This window comes from Anastrepha obliqua, chromosome 1 (assembly GCF_027943255.1).
Source record: "Anastrepha obliqua isolate idAnaObli1 chromosome 1, idAnaObli1_1.0, whole genome shotgun sequence".
NCBI lineage: Eukaryota > Metazoa > Arthropoda > Insecta > Diptera > Tephritidae > Anastrepha > Anastrepha obliqua.
Genome location: NC_072892.1, coordinates 88,944,694 through 88,961,494, shown reverse-complemented (window position 1 = coordinate 88,961,494; position 16,801 = coordinate 88,944,694). Strand labels below are relative to the sequence as shown.

The 16,801-nt window shown below is 39.5% G+C and overlaps 1 protein-coding gene across 1 annotated transcript in view; it reads left to right on the top strand.

Moving 5' to 3' along the window:
* LOC129235874 (uncharacterized) overlaps positions 1-7,435 on the top strand; it is a 31,634-nt gene extending 24,199 nt beyond the window's left edge. Inside the window, exon 2 of the mRNA XM_054869935.1 lies at positions 7,176-7,435. Within this exon, the coding sequence (XP_054725910.1) occupies positions 7,176-7,435 (260 nt within the window). The remainder of the gene's footprint in view (positions 1-7,175) is intronic.
* Positions 7,436-16,801: the final 9,366 nt, after the last annotated feature.

Genomic DNA, 16,801 nt, shown 5'->3' with positions numbered 1-16,801 from the left:
GAAGATCAAATCTGTTGGTTGTGCAGGTAACATTTCTGTGATGTGGGTTCCAGTACACAGGAACATATACGGAATTGGCCTTAGAGACCGCCTACCCGATCTTCGGTATCCCCCTTACAGTTGTTAAAGGGGAACTGCACAAATTGTTTCTCAAGAAGGTGCAGAAAAGATGGAGCTCCATTTCTCCATGTGCTATTTCGAAAACCCTTTGAACCCAGTACGATATATGAAGGACTCAGGAAGTCCTTTGCACTCCTCGCCATTTAGTTTCCAAACTCCTATCTGGGTTAACCGGTTACTGGACAATCGGCAAACCCGCGGAAAAGCTAGGGTTACCATTTAACACCCATTGCAGAAGCTGTGGGGACCTTTCAGAGAAGGAGACTGTAGTTCACTTTCTCTGTAAATGTCTGGGTTTGACGATGATTAAAGTCACTGGGTGCTCCTTTTTTCGACAGCCTGGGGCAGTGCGCCAACTTAAATTCCATCAGTCTTCTCCATTATATAAACAGCTCTTGCTGGCTGTAGATATCTGCCTGTTGGAGGTCTCATAATGGTATCAGAATGGCGCTTCAGTGTTACTTGAGGAGTGCTGCTTCAACCATTTCACCTACCTACTTACCAATTACCCTTTATTAGGATAGTCTAATCCATTCAACCAATCCCAGAACTTGATTTAAGTAACTTTTTGCCACTTATTAAGGACTTCTGTGCATTAGACAACTGAGGGTTAAAGTTCTGTTTTGTCGAGAACGCTGAACATATTATAAGAATTTTAAAAGATCAGTCCTGCTGACAAGGCCGATCAAAGTCATATAAATTCAGCGAGAAAAGTAGAAAAAATGTGTAAGTTAAAACAACAATTTCATGAATTACAAACTGGCATAACTCTGATGCATGTAACAGTACTTTATTGCTCTGAAAGATTCCAGTTTTAAATTTTAAATAAAAATGCAGCTTTATGACTTAGAAATATATAATAAATTTTATATAAATACATATGTACATACATGAGTATAATTTATGTAAAATCATCTACATTGTCCCTTTTGGGAACAAATGCGGAACATGCACATATTCATACATACAAAAATGTGTCGATATATTAACTTTATGTGCGTGTAAACACAAACATTAAAGGTTACATGCATTGTGTGTATATATAATATGTAAGTAAGAAATAAATTCAATTACAAGCATTCGCTACATTGGGGCTGCGGATGGTCAACTGACCAACAACGTATAACGTACGATTTTTATGAACTCTGCAAAGAGCGAAAAAATACGTGAAAAATAAACTAACACGAAATGTCAGTTACTTCTAAACAACAAGGAACAAGAAGGTAAAAAACCAACTGAGAAAAAATACATAAACTAAGGCAAGTATGAGAACACATTCTATGAGTATATAAACGTCAACTAAGCACTCGGCATGTGTTCAAGCTCATAAACATCAAGAAAACGTGCTACCGAAATGCACTAACGTACGCAGTGAAAGCCAAGACCGGACATGCTCCGGCACACTTACAATACATTCATGTCTTCCGGTATATACACAAAAATGCTTTCGTACAATATACACACACATCCCCACCTGCATATATCTATTCACTGTACACATTATGGACGGTCGCTCTTAGTGCGTGGCGTAAGCGACATTTTAGTAAGACTCTTAAAAGTATACTTCACTACTTGCGCCAATATAAAATCCAGCATCCATACATACATACCTTTTTGGTACATGGAGGCTAAACAAAATGCCAAACATGCTTTTCGTGAATGTTAGGTTGCACGTATCATACTTAGATGTGTTAGTGCATCGGCATATGCGTGTGTCCGTATGTCCGCAATCTTCACTAAATTGCAAAATCTTCAAACAAACATTTATAACAACAATAACTTTTCATAGCAATAATAATAGGAGCATTGATGCGAAACCTATGTTGTTTGGTCTCATGTTTACTGGCCGAGTGGGTTATTGCGTGACTACCAATCGGCTAGCACGGGGTTCGAGGTGAACATAGACATAAAATTAATAACAAAAATTTTCTAATAGTGTTCGTATCTTAGCGGGCAAGGCCAAGCCTGTACTTATGATGGTGATATATAATATATACGGAAAATATTTTAGGAGCCCCATAACTACTGATAGAGATATATATTTTTAGTGTATTATTTCCTGATTGGCAGCAAAGTGCGGCAGGAGATGCCAGAGTCGAGAGCAGAAAAGAGTATTCGCAATATTAAAATTGCTTTATGGCGATAACTCAGTGGCTAGGCTGCGAAAAAAACCAAGTTTATGCCTTTCAATCCGATTTTCAATTAGTAATTCTGAAATAAAACTTTTGATTCAAACTGAATATTTATATATATGAGTATAAATTATATTTTATAAATTAAACTTTAAATTTTTAGGATGGAATAAGTTTCGAAAACATGTCTATACGTATTAGTACTTTAACTGTCAGAAAAGTATTAAAAAACGCCGACTCTTATGAAAGCTTTGCTAAGAAGAAGCCATTTATTCCCATTTGGTGTTTTTTTGAAAGTTCATTATTTTTATAGGGTTGTTAATATTCGACGGACCCATCTGGTAACATTGTATCTTTTGACAGACACGTCAAATCGCTTGATGACATACCGCGTTGGAAGCGTCAGCCCAAGCAGATTTTTCTCATGGAACAGTACACGCCACGCGAGCGCTCCCAAATTGTTGAAATTTACATTCAACAAAAGAAGTCAATTGTGAAAACTCAACGTGCGTTAAATAATGTGAAAAGTGCGCCTTCGAAGAACACCATTAAACGTTTGTAAGAAAGGTTTTCGACTGGTGATGCTCTTTCTAATCCAAAGAGGCCAAATCAAACCCGACCAAGGCGATCGGATGAGAATATTGCTCTTGTACGGGCCAGTGTTGAAACGTCGCCAAGGATATCCCAAAATCCCCGTTCTCAGCAGGTGGGCATTGCTCGGACCACTTTAGAACGAATTATTCGCATTGATTAGCATTTATTCCCGCATACGATTCAATTGACGCAAAGATTGTTGCCTGCGGACAAGCCTCGTCGATTGGAATGGACCCAAAGAGTCATCAAAATCCGTCGAGTCCGTCGAATATGGGCAACCCGTACATAGCAAAAATCATATAAATTCAATCTTCAAATTTTGTTTAAAAATAGAAAAATTGCACTAGCTTTACATCCCAATTTCAAGAAAAGCCTTGAATTAGAATTTCCGCAAAGATAATTGGAATGCAATTTTAATAATTGTTAAATTTAAGTTTAAAAAAGTGCAAATTTGAAGTTGTAATGCCTTTCTTATTTTGATAAATCGCTCAACACCATCAAAGAAAACATTTTTAGCAATTTTAGCAATTTTACGGAATTTTTTAGCAACTTGCTTGATGGTCACTCAACCACTATACTCTGAAGAGTGTTTTCCCTAGCCGTCAGATCAGCCATATAAATAGTTTACTCCAACATCACTGACCTGGTGGCCTGACTGGTGTGAGTTGCTTGATAATGAAATCCTCAGAGACAACTGAAAGCGAAATTGCTTGGCTTTCGGTATGCATGTCGACTTTCTGAAATGATATTATACTAGAAAGAAACTAATCCGATTGCTGTTTGTATTTGAAATCGAGCGCAGTAATCTTGAAGCTTTATTTTGAGTTTAGCCATAGACTTTATATCCCAATTTCAATCTCCAATTCTTCTATGCAAGGATGTTGTTGAAGAAAGATCCAGCCGGAATGCATATACAAAAATGCACAGTAACTCACACAAGCTCTCATGGCAGCTTATTGGACACATCGTTTCCAGCAATCCCGCAGTGACCATTACTCAATGCAGCATTACTGTATTTTTCTTTACCAGACGTTAGGTTAGGTTAGGTTAGGTGAAGTGGCTGTCCTACGACGCACCTAGGCCAGTTAGAGGCCCCTTGTGATACCACCGGAACTGTCCTATCCTACTCAACTTGGTCCTCTCTAAACCATTGTGTGGCCTTTAAAAAGCTAGCTATACTAGATAGTTTGAGATTTGCAACATCTGCAATGCTGTCCAGAAAAGCGAAACCGAGCAATCTCCACCGCCTTCTACACAGAGCCATGCACCCGCATAGAAGGTGTTCGATTGTCTCTACCTCCTCTATATCTTGACAGCTTCTACAGTAGTCATTAGATGGTGCCCCTAATCTACTGGCATGTCTTCCTATTAGACAGTGCCCAGATAGGACACCTACTACAATCCTTAGATCCCTCCTGCCTAACTTAAGTAGACTCTTAGTGCGACCCATGTTCCATTCGGGCAACGCTTGTCTACTTATAGCGCAGGTGTTTAACTGCCTCCAGTTGGAGTTAGCAGCACTAATGGTGTATCTGTCTATCAAAAGTTTACATGTTGCCAAGGGCATAGGTATGTCAAGCCTGTCCTGACTAATTTGGAGCGAGGAGCCTAATCTAGCTAACTCATCTGCCTTACAGTTACCTTTAATGTTACTGTGTCCTGGCACCCAGAGTAGATTAATAGAAAAGTACTGTGCAAGTGTTGTTAATAATTTGTAACACTCCTTTACTGTCTTAGACGAGTGTTTGCTTGATAGAAGCGATTTCATAGCTGCCTGACTATCGGAATAAATGAAGATATCTCTAACAGTGACTACGCTTTTATTTAGCATTAAAAGGCTTTCTGAGATTGCCAGGATTTCGGCCTGGAATACGCTACAATGATCAGGTAAGCGAAAGGATAAATTGGCGAAAATAGTTTCCGAATATACACCACCTCCCACTTGATCATTGAGTTTAGAGCCGTCCGTATATATACTAACCCCGTTTTCGTTGTTTGTTAACCCATTCACCCAGTCCTCTCTGGATGGAAAATGGACTGTATAAGGCCTGTCTAGGTATGTATTCACCGAGTCACAAAAGTCGGTGGTATTAGGAATACCTGGAAACATCCCAAGTATGCGCGAGTGTCCCCATTTGTTTGTCTTGAGCATCGATGATTCCCTCAATCTTAGAGCCGCTTTGGCGGCCAGTTGTCTGCAATGTAGGTCAATTGGTAGTAGATGCAACATAACGCTTAGAGCCGAAGTTGGCGTTGTTTTGAGCGCCCCAGTAATACTGAGGCTTGCCGCCCTCTGAATACTCTCTAGTTTCTTAATGGAAGTTTTCTTATCAAGGGATGGCCACCAGACCAGGATTCCGTAGGTCATAATTGGTCTGACAATGACCGTATATAGCCAGTGAACTATTTTGGGGGCTAATCCCCATTTTAAGCCCACAGTTCTCTTACAGGAATAAAGCGCCGTAGCAGCCTTCTTTATTCTTTCCTGAACATTCAGCTTCCATTAAAGTTTCCTGTCAAGGGTTAAACCTAAGTACCTGGCCTTTTCACCGACCAGCAAAAGAGTTCCGTTGAGTGTCAGAGGCCGACAGTCGGGAATTTTATATCTCCTTGTAAACAACACTAGTTCCGTTTTGGCCGCATTCAGGCTCAAACCACATGTTTTGGCCCAAGTATCCACATATTTTAAGGTTCTATTCATTAGACTGCAGAGGGTGTCTGGAAACTTCCCCCTTATTAATATAGCTACATCGTCCGCGTAGGCCACAACCTTAATTCTCCTCTCCTCCTGATCCAACAACAACTTGTTCATTGCTAGATTCCACAGAAGAGGAGAAAGTACCCCGCCTTGAGGAGTACCTCTACAGACAGATCTGCGCATCACCGAAGAGCCCAACGTCGAATTCACGAACCTGCTCGTAAGCAACTGCTCAATGAAATTCACAAAGGTTCCGGAAATGCGCAGGTCTGACAGCGTGTTCGTTATGACCTTAGGCAGGATGTTGTTAAAAGCTCCTTCGATATCTAAAAAGGCTGCCAGTGAATAATCTTTAACTTCAAATGAGCTTTCAATTGATGTGACCAGTGAGTTTAGGGCCGTCTCTGTAGATTTTCCTTTACAGTAGGCATGTTGCGATTTGGACATACGTGAGTGGGGTATGCTATTCCTGATAGCCGAGTCAATCAGCTTTTCTAATGTTTTCAGTAGAAAAGATGATAGACTAATCGGTCTGAAGTCCTTAGGTTTGGTATGCGAGCTTCTACCTGCCTTCGGGATAAAGATGACCTTAACCTCCCTCCATGCTGAGGGAATGTGATTTAACTGAAGAGTACTTTTGAAAATGGTTACTAACCACCCTGTGATATGAGCCAGAGGCTGCTGAAGTTGTGCCGGTATTATCCCATCAGGGCCTGGCGATTTGTACGGCTTAAAATTTCCTATAGCCCAAGTAATATTAGTTCCATTGATTATGTCTGAGATATCTGAGCTAATCTCAAATTCTGATACTCTGGGGTTGCAAGTTCGGGTAGGGCCCGAGTTATAGACTTCAGAGCTCCCCGGAAAGTGGGTATCTAATAGTAAACTTAGCGACTCCTTGGTAGAAGTCGTCCAGCCGTTGTCTGGCTTCTGTAAAAAGCCAATAGATGTCGTTGATCTAGCCAAGACCTTTCTTAAGCGAGAAGCTTCCGCTGTAGTTTCTATGTCCTCACAGAACGACCTCCATGAAGATCTTTTTGCTTTCCTCAACTCCTTTTTATAGACTTTGAGTTGCTCATAATAGAAGTCCCAATCGTCTTCCAAATTAGAGTATTTCGCCTTATTAAATAGTGTTCTACATACACTCTTATGAAGGCTAAGTTCTGAGGACCACCATGGGGGTTTTGTCTTCCCCTTGTGCCTGACAAGAGGGCAGGACTTATTTAGCGCTTTACAACATGTTCCGGTAAACAAATTGACTAGCTTATCTAATTCTTCCTCGTTTTCTGGATAATAAGGGGGAATTTCGGGAAGATTTCTCTCCAACTCGTAATTATACATCTGCCAGTTGGTCCTCCTGTAGTTCCTAAAAATAGTTGGTTGAGGGATTTCTTCTTCTACTATTAGTTCAATATAGCGATGGTCTGAGAAGGAGTGCTTCTCTAATACTCTCCATTGAACCACCTTATCTATTAAACAATCTGAGAGTAGGGTGATGTCAAGAACTTCCTGACGATTCCTGATTATAAAAGTAGGATCGTTCCCACGATTACATAACAGCAATTTAGTACATAAAATGTAATTGAAAAGTAACTCACCACGTTCGTTGATATCCGAGCTTCCCCATACAGAGTGGTGTGCATTCACGTCACCACCCAGTATTAATCTGCATTTGGAGGCTTCGCTGTCCGATATCAAATCTACCAATAGTTGTGGTGGTACAGGTTCTTCGTGGGCCAAGTACATCGATGCCAAACGAAATTCGATGTCAACTGCTTCCCAGCTTACCGTAGTGAAATCTTCGTTGCTATATTTTGGGATTAAGAAAACGTTAAGTTTAGATTTAGCTAGTACGCATGTCCTACTTTTACCTGCACAGCTGGCAGCGTGAAGCTTATAGTGCGGAGCCCTCAATCCGCATATGCGCTCTTGTCTCACCCATGGCTCCTAAACGAGGACAATATCAGGATTTTCTGCCGCCATTAGTTCAACAAGGGCTGCTGTGGCTGCTTTACTGTGGTGCAGATTTATTTGAAGGAGCCTCATTGGTTACATCTGCGTCTACCTCACCCAGGAGCTCTTTCTCCGACAATAGGTTGGCAAAGTCTTCTGTCAAATCCGCCCCAGAAGAAGCGTGTCCAATACTGTCGACATCGCCTATAGACTCCTTTTCTTGCACGTCCATCTCGCTAGACGAATCTTCATCATCAGCAAGCTGGCCTAACGTGTCGCTTCTGTATGTCCTGATTTTAATCTTACAGAAGCCATAATTGACTTCGCCATCGCTCTTCGCCAATGGCTCTAGTGAGTCCTCAGTCAGCAGTAACATGACTTGCATAGTGGCTCTTTTCGACTCCACCTCGGTGGTTGACTTCTCCTCAAAAGACTTGACAAATTTCCATTTGTCAGCTGGAAGATTAGGATTGCATGCTCTTAACAGCTGCATGATATCCTCAGGCTCTGATGGAGTTGTTGGTAACCAAACTCTTGCTCTTGGACGAGACGGAATTTCCTTCTTCTCTACCACCGCCAGCTTGGCACCGGGATATACTTCGCCAACTTTAGAGATGGCAATCTTGTAAAGCTGCACCGACCTTTCGTCATCGCAAGCAACTATCTTTATTTGACCCTGATACCACCCTGCATCTGTACAAGAAGGAGGAGGCCCAGGGTTGCTGATCATAACCTCCATCGCTACTTTCGTCAGCGCAGCATTCACCCATTTCCACTGGTTCTTGGGGATTTTTCCTTCAGGGTCGTTTTCGTCTACAACGCCTATTATGATGCGGTTTTTTGCAACCTCCGCAAAAGACTTGTGTGGCGTGACATTGTGCAACCTTATTTTCTTTGCCTGCGAGCTGTCCCCCTCGGCTGACCTCTGACGCTTAGATATGTCCGGATGCACCGGACGCTCGATTTGGAAATTGGGTAGTACCGCCTTCGCCCACTCGATCGCCTCTTGCAGCTCCTTAGTGAGTTCTTCCCCAGCTGGTGGCGTTGAGTGTACCCTAGTGAGTAACCTGGCCGCATTGCGCCTTTCCTGGTACCCAGCCTTTGACGGGTCGGAAATTTTAATTGTAGGCCATTTCTGGACCTGAGAACTGCTTTTAGCGCTGACTGAGGTCGCAGTTACCTCAGCTTGACGACCAACTTTCGGTTGTCGCAACAGTTGCTTGTTTGGCTGGACCAAATTACCAGCCGTAGATTTGTTAGCCACCGAATTTTGACTAGGCTTGGCCTCAGTCGCAACTGGGGCTGAAGAGAGGCTCGTCAATGACGCTGCCCTTTTTGCAGAGCTGGAAGCTCCTTCCGGTCCTTTAGCGGAGGAACCGGTCTCCATAGAATGTTTATTTATAAATTTGTCAATATTCATTTTGGACCCACGAGTGTTGGAGAAGGAGAAGTCCGCCTACGCATAGCTCCAGGTACGTAGGTAAGACTAGCTATTACGGAGGGCGCCAGGTATCCGTAAGCTCCGTTTACGACTGAGTTATTTTTGAAAAGGGCCCCCAGCCTGACAGATCCTCGGCACGGGTCGCATTACACCTTGATCCAGCCATTTACCCCCGACCATGCTAAAGATACTCCGAATGATGTTGTACTATTGAGGAGTAGCGAACACCAAACTTTGTATAGTTAGCTTAGCTAGGTACCTCCTATTTCAGGACTACAGTGGTACCTATTACCAGCCGGCACCCTCTGGGCGGGTTCAGTGGAGGATTTTTGCCAGCCAACCAGACGTTAGAGATCGTCGTATAATGAATGCGCGATATTTTTTTAATATAGGGAAAATCATGAGGAAAAAAAATTTTAAATTCAACGTGATTTTGCAGGAACTTCCAATTTACGCTGTATTATGCAAAAATATAATAAGCTATAAAACTGCATACGAAAAGTTTTTCTGAAGACTAAACCACGGATATTTTATTAGAAATTTTAACGAATTTCCTTTTTTTTATTGTATAAGGTTTGAAACATGGATTTATATAGTTTTTGCTAGACAATGGACTGTACTTTTATACTTCAATTATAAACATTTGAAATAAATAAAAAAAATAAAAATTCTCAGTACTGGCAAAAATATTGATGTGCTGTCGCCTGCTCTATGTTACCTCTTTGATTCGTTTTCCATAACATTACAAACTTATGAGTGCATAAGTACTTACGTTATAGACGAAGGCCTTGCCGTAACATTCATTAGTAGCTATTTTTGAAGCACAAGATATGAATGTGAATACATTAGCATATATTAATTTACATACCCATACTCGTAATAGATGCAGTGCTTCAAAATATATCAATACATTTTACTCCGAACTTACCTCCATCTAGCTTGAAAATCATATTTGTTTTTATGCGGCTATGTCTCTTCAATAATATACACACATGCCTGAACCTATACATCATATTTCCTTGGCTCATGCAAAATTTCAAAGCACTTCTCCCCTTCCATTTTTTTAACCAGCTTTTTCTTGATCCTTCTTTCATCTTCAATAATGCTTAGCCAAGCTATGGGTATATTGACGTTCGCTGTAATTGAATAGTCTTAGACTGAATGACACCGCAGAGAGTTGTTGTTAATGTGTTACTACGACCACAATGTTTGGACTTGTCTGTTATCGTTGTTCAGAGCCTAACTTTATTGTGGTTATTCGCAACGATCCACAAACACACCTGCACAAATTCAGGTACTTCGGCCAATACGGTTCATTCATAATGTGTACTTGCACGTATATTTACTAGGGAGTGTATAAAGCTGTTAAGTTTAGTCAAAGCAACATTGGCAATTATGTTGGACCTAAGCGTTTTTTGATTGCTAAACATTAGTCGGGCTGAATGTGCCCATAAAGGTAACTATTTCTGTTGATGTGCTAATGGCATGTGTGGGACTTAAAGATATGCGAGTAAATGTGCGATAACATGGAAATAATGACATGACAAGACGCTATTGGAACCACATTTCCACATGCATGTGAACATTCAATGCCTCTCTTTTTTGTCGGTAAATTGCCGGGACAAACGACATCGATATTTTCATGAGACTCCTTGTATTCAAAACTATATTAGTCTTCAAAAGTATGTTTGCAACACCAAAAAATTTCTGCTTGTATTACTGCTGCCGACTTATTTATGTGTACATATTTCATCTCTATGTAAGAACGACGTGCTAAAATATATTCAATAAATCTTTGTTTTTTTTTTAAATGGAAACAGACTTCATGCGCCGATTTGAAGGAAATAACTTCCTTTTGTGCAGAAAAGTTAACCACGATATAACACTGTGGGCAAAAAGTAAGGTGAATTTATTTGTCAAACTTCGCGGGATTAAAATTTCGCTCTAGTTATTTTTTTCATGAGTTGGCAGCACTGTTAATAACATCTGGGCCAACTTTCATGTGAATGTCATTATCAGTAATATATTTACGCTTGTGTTTACCAAACGACCGAGAGTGCATTTTTCGATTTTTACAATGTCTGATTTGATTGAGCAGAGAAGTACCATCAAATTTTGTTTGCGGAATGAAATTTCGGCCGTGGAAACGTTTAGCATGTTGCAGAAGGTATTTGTTGATTCGACCATGTCGCAGAAAAATGTTTATAAGTGGTACAAAGACTTCAAAGAGGGTCGAGAACGTGTTGATGACTTGGAGCGCTCCAGACGACCATCGACGTCAACAGATGACCAACACGTCAATAAAGTGAAGGAGTTAGTGCTCAAAAATCGTCGGTTGACTGTTAAAAACCTTACTGATATGATCGGAATATCAGAAGGATTTGTGAAAACCATTTTGAATGACCATTTGGGCCTACGAAAAGTCAAATCTCATTTGGTACCGAAAACTCTCAATTTCTTGGAAAAAAGTCGTAGCGTTGATGTGTGTGAAACAATGCTTTCAGACTATCAGGGCAAGCTCAAATGCATCATTACGGGAGATGAGACTTGGATTTATGCTTACGACCCTGAAACAACCGACCAATCAAGCGAATATCGTGCTAAAGGCGAGGCCAGACCGAAAAGAGCACATCAAAGTCATTCAAAAATAAAGGTCATGATGACAGTTTTTTTCGATTTTCGTGGTGTGGTGCACTATGAATTCCTTCCACCTGGCCAAACTGTTAATAAGGAATATTATTTGAGCATTATGCGTCGTTTACGTGAAGCAATTCGTCAAAAAAGACCAGAAGTATGGGCCAACAACTCTTGGTTTTTGCATCACGATAATGCACCGTCTCACACTGCACTCGTTCTTCGTGACCATTTCGCCGAAAATTCCACGTATATCGTTCCGCAACCACCGTATTCGCCTGATTTGGGTCCGTGTGACTTCTGGCTATTCCCAAAACACAAGAGACCACTCCGGGGAACGCGTTTCGAGTCGATTGAAGAGATAAAAGCTGAATCGAAGAAGGTGCTGATGGCTATACCGGAAATGGACTATTTGGCATGTTTCGGGGATTGGAAAAATAGTTGGCATAAGTGTATTTCATCGAGAGGGGATTATTTTGAAGGGGATGAAGTTGATTTACAAGAATAAATAAAGATTTTTCATTTTACAACCAAATTCACCTTACTTTTTGCTCACAGTATATATGCCATGACATATAGGCAGAAATATGAAAACCAATATTTCTGTAAAATCAAAAAAGTAGCAAAGCACGAATACGTAAATTATATAATATTATATTATAAATATTTAGTCGTGCCATAAGTTTTGTTAAAAGTTATGCACGTTTTGGATATGAAATTATGCGACTTTCTTAATTTAGTTATTTTTATTTAATCATGCAAATATTAAAAAAGGAACATTTAATTATCATTCGAAATGGTCAGCATTTGCTTTTACACAAACCTTCAAACGATTACGCTATTCAGCTACAGGTATTGCAGCACTCAGGGTTTCCATGGATATTGACGTCGAACCAAATATTGCTTGAGAGTCTCCAAATTTTTGTGAGGACTTCCAAAGGTCATGTTCTGTAATTCTGACCACAAACTGTAGCCCAATGGATTCAGATCTGGACTTCCAATCGGCCAATCTTCTGCGGTTACTCTTTCCGTCACGCTCTTTACTGCGACATAAAAAATTTATTTTTTGTTGTTAATTGGTGAATATGGAATACAAGTAACACACGAATGCAAAAAAAAAAATATTTACCGTTAGGTTTTTTAGAAACAAAGTGGTCACCACCAGTAACCTGAATGACTGAAGGATACAAAAATTTATTAAAACTAATGCACTCAATTACTTCACTTTTTTATTTATTTTTAGAAAAAAGACAATACAAAATTTGGTATTAAATTTACAAATAATTATTTCTTGTAAAAATCTGAAAAACATGTCTTTTCTTTTCGGAGGCAAAGTGGGACGTGGCATGTTCTGCATTGCCATACTGTGCGGACAGGGACGCTTTTGGTACTGCAAAAGGTGCATCTTCAAGGTGTGCCTCTAAGCGGTTGGTGTCGATTACTCTCATGGCGGATTTCAGCAGGTACGCTAGGCTTATACCGTTTTATAGCAACTGGTACAGGAGATCTTGGGCTCGAACCATTGCTGATCGCGGAACTTCTTTGAGCTCGCTTGTTTAAGTAGCAAGCTGCTAACAGCCCCTGATCAATTGAGCGGTGAAAGTCCTCCAATGTCAACTCATCCAAATTAGGTCTGTTAATCTGAAGCTCTTTGTAAGCTATATAGCTATTGATAACGCAGCAATCCAAGAAATGAAAAAAAATTCGGTGCCACCACTTTTGGGATTTTCCGTCGATGGAGTAACACGCTTTTAATTGATCGAATTTATCAACGAAGTTCATATTGCTGTTGTATTTCTTTACAGCCAGAGGGCAATCGATCCTAACTGCACTTCCATCACGTTCCCTGCGAGTAACTTGTTCCACATCTTTGAATTTTATCATGCTTTCATCGATCGCGACACATTCGAATGGTTTATAAATATTTCTGAAGTTGCGGCGAAGAATTTCAAGCATAGGACGGGCTTTATATTATATAACTTATCATAGTCTGGATGCGTTCTAGCAGGCATGAGATTATTGTCATTCAGATGCAAGCATCCAAGAAGCCAGCTGAAGCGATTTAGGGGCATACAACAGGAAATGTAGGAGTCACGTAAATCAAGATCAGAAGACCAGTAATCTTTGTAACTCGGTAGCTTTCTTATACCCATCACCATATTTATGGCCAAGAAAGTTTGTATTTCAGAAGGACTGGTAGGAGAAAAAGGTTTACCTTCTTGTGTTGCATATAGGTTAGTTTGAAAGCTTATGACCTCAACCAAGTCCTCTGTCCAAAACATGTGAAACAATCGGAGTGGTATTAAATCTTCCAAGCTTATTATATGATCAGCTAAGCCCACACTCTCAACAAACTCGCCAGATATATCCATAGAGAAGGTCGTTTTCCATTTAGGAGGTTGCAAGGTCGTAGAGCTAACAATATTATTCTGACTTACAAAGTTTGATAATGATATGTCATCCTCGTCGTCGAATAGCTCTTCATGGATATTCTGTACATCTGCCCCACACACATCCAATATCGATTTTGACACTGGCCACTCAGGCGTGTCTAGATTTTCATCCTCATCGGAACTGGCTTCACCTTCAGGTCCTGAAGGTAAATCTTCATACAAACATTCTTCAATTTCCCTTTGCGTCAATGATCGTTGCATTATTGAAATAATTGCCTAAACTATTGTAAATACCAAAGAAAGTCCCACTCATAGTGGCCGTATAAAAAAGCAAATTCTAGGAATACTTGCGTCACGGTGGTTATTGTTGCTAACCACTACTGATTGTAAAAAATATTCGTAAAATAATCGAAATTTAAGCGAGAAAGCAACCACTGTGTATCAAACACACCACAAGAACTAAATTTGCACAAATATCAAACTATAAATTGCGTTATTGAATTTATTATGAATTTTTACTTCTAGCTTTCACAAATACGCGCGGCCACGGATTTTTACTTTAAATTTTCTCAACACTTGGTGGGTGTATTTCTAGCTATTAGCGACCTCTTCACTTAAAAGGAAGCAATAATCAATATTCGTGCAAAATTAAAAACATAAATGTCGCCAACCGTCATAAAAAAAATAAAAAATAGGTGGTTAGCAACGCTAACCACCGAGACGGAAAAAGTTAACAAGGGGTTAATCTTCTAGCCCCTGCTGGGGGGTTTCGGTCTTATGAGCTGGAACGGAATCTTTACTGGAAGATCCAATGCACTCCATTGAAGAGAGAACTGCTCAAATGCTTCATCATGCCTTCTAAAATATCCTCCTGGTACACTTTTTCCCCGGTCTTAACCCCTTTTTCGCAGAAATGAAGAGATGTAGCGCCTTTACAATACACTCTCGCTGAGCTCTTGGAACAATATTTTTTGCATCTTTAGAAGTTTTAGCATAGATTTTGCCGTTTTGCTTATTAAAACCTTCTTCAAAAGTTAAAATATCCTCATCACTGAAAATAATATTTCCATGGCCGTTAATCGCGTGTCACCGAAAAAGCTGCATCTGTCGAGTAAAATTTTCTTCAAGCGCGTTGTCAAAAGACTACCAGCTGAGCGACGGAGGGCTTTCCTGTCGAGATCATCACCAATTACTTGACATGAATCTGGTCGATATATTCGGTTCGCTGGGCATGATTCTTGCTTTCTAAGAGGATTTCTGCGAATGCTCTCTTGAACGGATTTATACGTCATACTCAAAGCTCAATTCTTCTTCTTTGTAATTGGCGCAATAACCGCCAATTCTTAATTTAATTTCTTTCTCTTGCTAACTGGCACCATTTGGACACGCCAAGTGAAGCCAAAACCTTCTCTACCGGATCTTTCCAACACAAAGGAAGCCTTCCTTTTCCTCTGCTACCACCAGCTGGTACCGCAACGTGTGCTTTCAGAATAAACTTTAGCTTAGATGTTGACGTCAGAACTATATTTTCAAAGACATATTGATATACATTTGGGAAAATTCTGCAAGTGTATTTCTCTGAACGATTTTTAACCTAAATCCTTTTAGTAACATCTCTGGCCATAGTCTTTGTGATACCATATTTTTATAATTTTAAGAAAATAGATCGTGAATGAGAGGAAAATAAAAATTTAAGGGGTACTCAGAGCCCCGATAAAATGATTATTTTAAATAATTTTGTTTGCTAGTCTGTTGCTTTATTTCACAAAAATAAAAACATAGCATTAATATGTAGTGTTTCAACTTGACTTTAACAAAATTAAAAAAAAAAAATAAGTAGTAATTGTAAAAGTTATCGCTGTTTGATTCTCCAGAGGTCCCTTGCGGTGATCATCACAAGTCCTTGGAGATTCATATAAAATCCATCGGACAAGAGAAATTAGTTGTATTAACAGATAATCTTGAGCAAAATACATAGTTTTGAGAAAAACGCATTTAAAGTTTTGCTATCTATTTATTTTATGTGGTGCTAGCTGCTAGCTACTTGTTCTCGAACGTTTCGGACCGCGCGAGCGCCCTTTGTTAATTGTTGAATAACTCCAAAGTTATTTTTCGGATTAATTTCAAATTTTCACACAATATTTCTAAGACATTATGCTTTAAGAAAATGGAAAAAAATATAAAATTTTTTGAAAATTCTGACCACCCCTAACCCCTTAAACGTCGTATATTCATAGCAGAGCTTGGAAATGAATTTCTTTCTCAGGAAATATTGTGGAGAACTGCCCTCCCTCGTAGCAATCCAAACGGAATTTTTGATAAAAAACTTGCAAAGTGCCGTTGAAACAATCCCACAACCTAGAAATTTACAACATGGACGTTGCTCCATTTGTCCAAATCGATCCACTAACATCCAATATAAATAAATCTGTGAAGGGCAATCTGAAACATAGATCAGATGTAATTATTGTTTAAAACAAACCCATATGCAATATATTTTGGAATTTTAAAAAGTAATTATTTATTTATTAAGCAAAAAGTTCTATAATAATTGAAATATAATCAAAATATTTTCTTTGATCTATTGGGTAATATTGACCTACTAACGTCACATACGTTTGTTTTTATAAGTACAGCGTAACGGTTAAATCTCTAATCAATTATTTAATTGAAATTCTTAAATTAAATGAGGGCAAAAGCTATATGCCTTACTACAGCCAACCCTCTCACAACAAATTTCATCCTTTCATTCCACTATTTTTAACCCAATTAATCAACTGCGAGCATTTGTTTTACCCCTTACATAACATCACAATGCGTTTACTCGACATTCCTT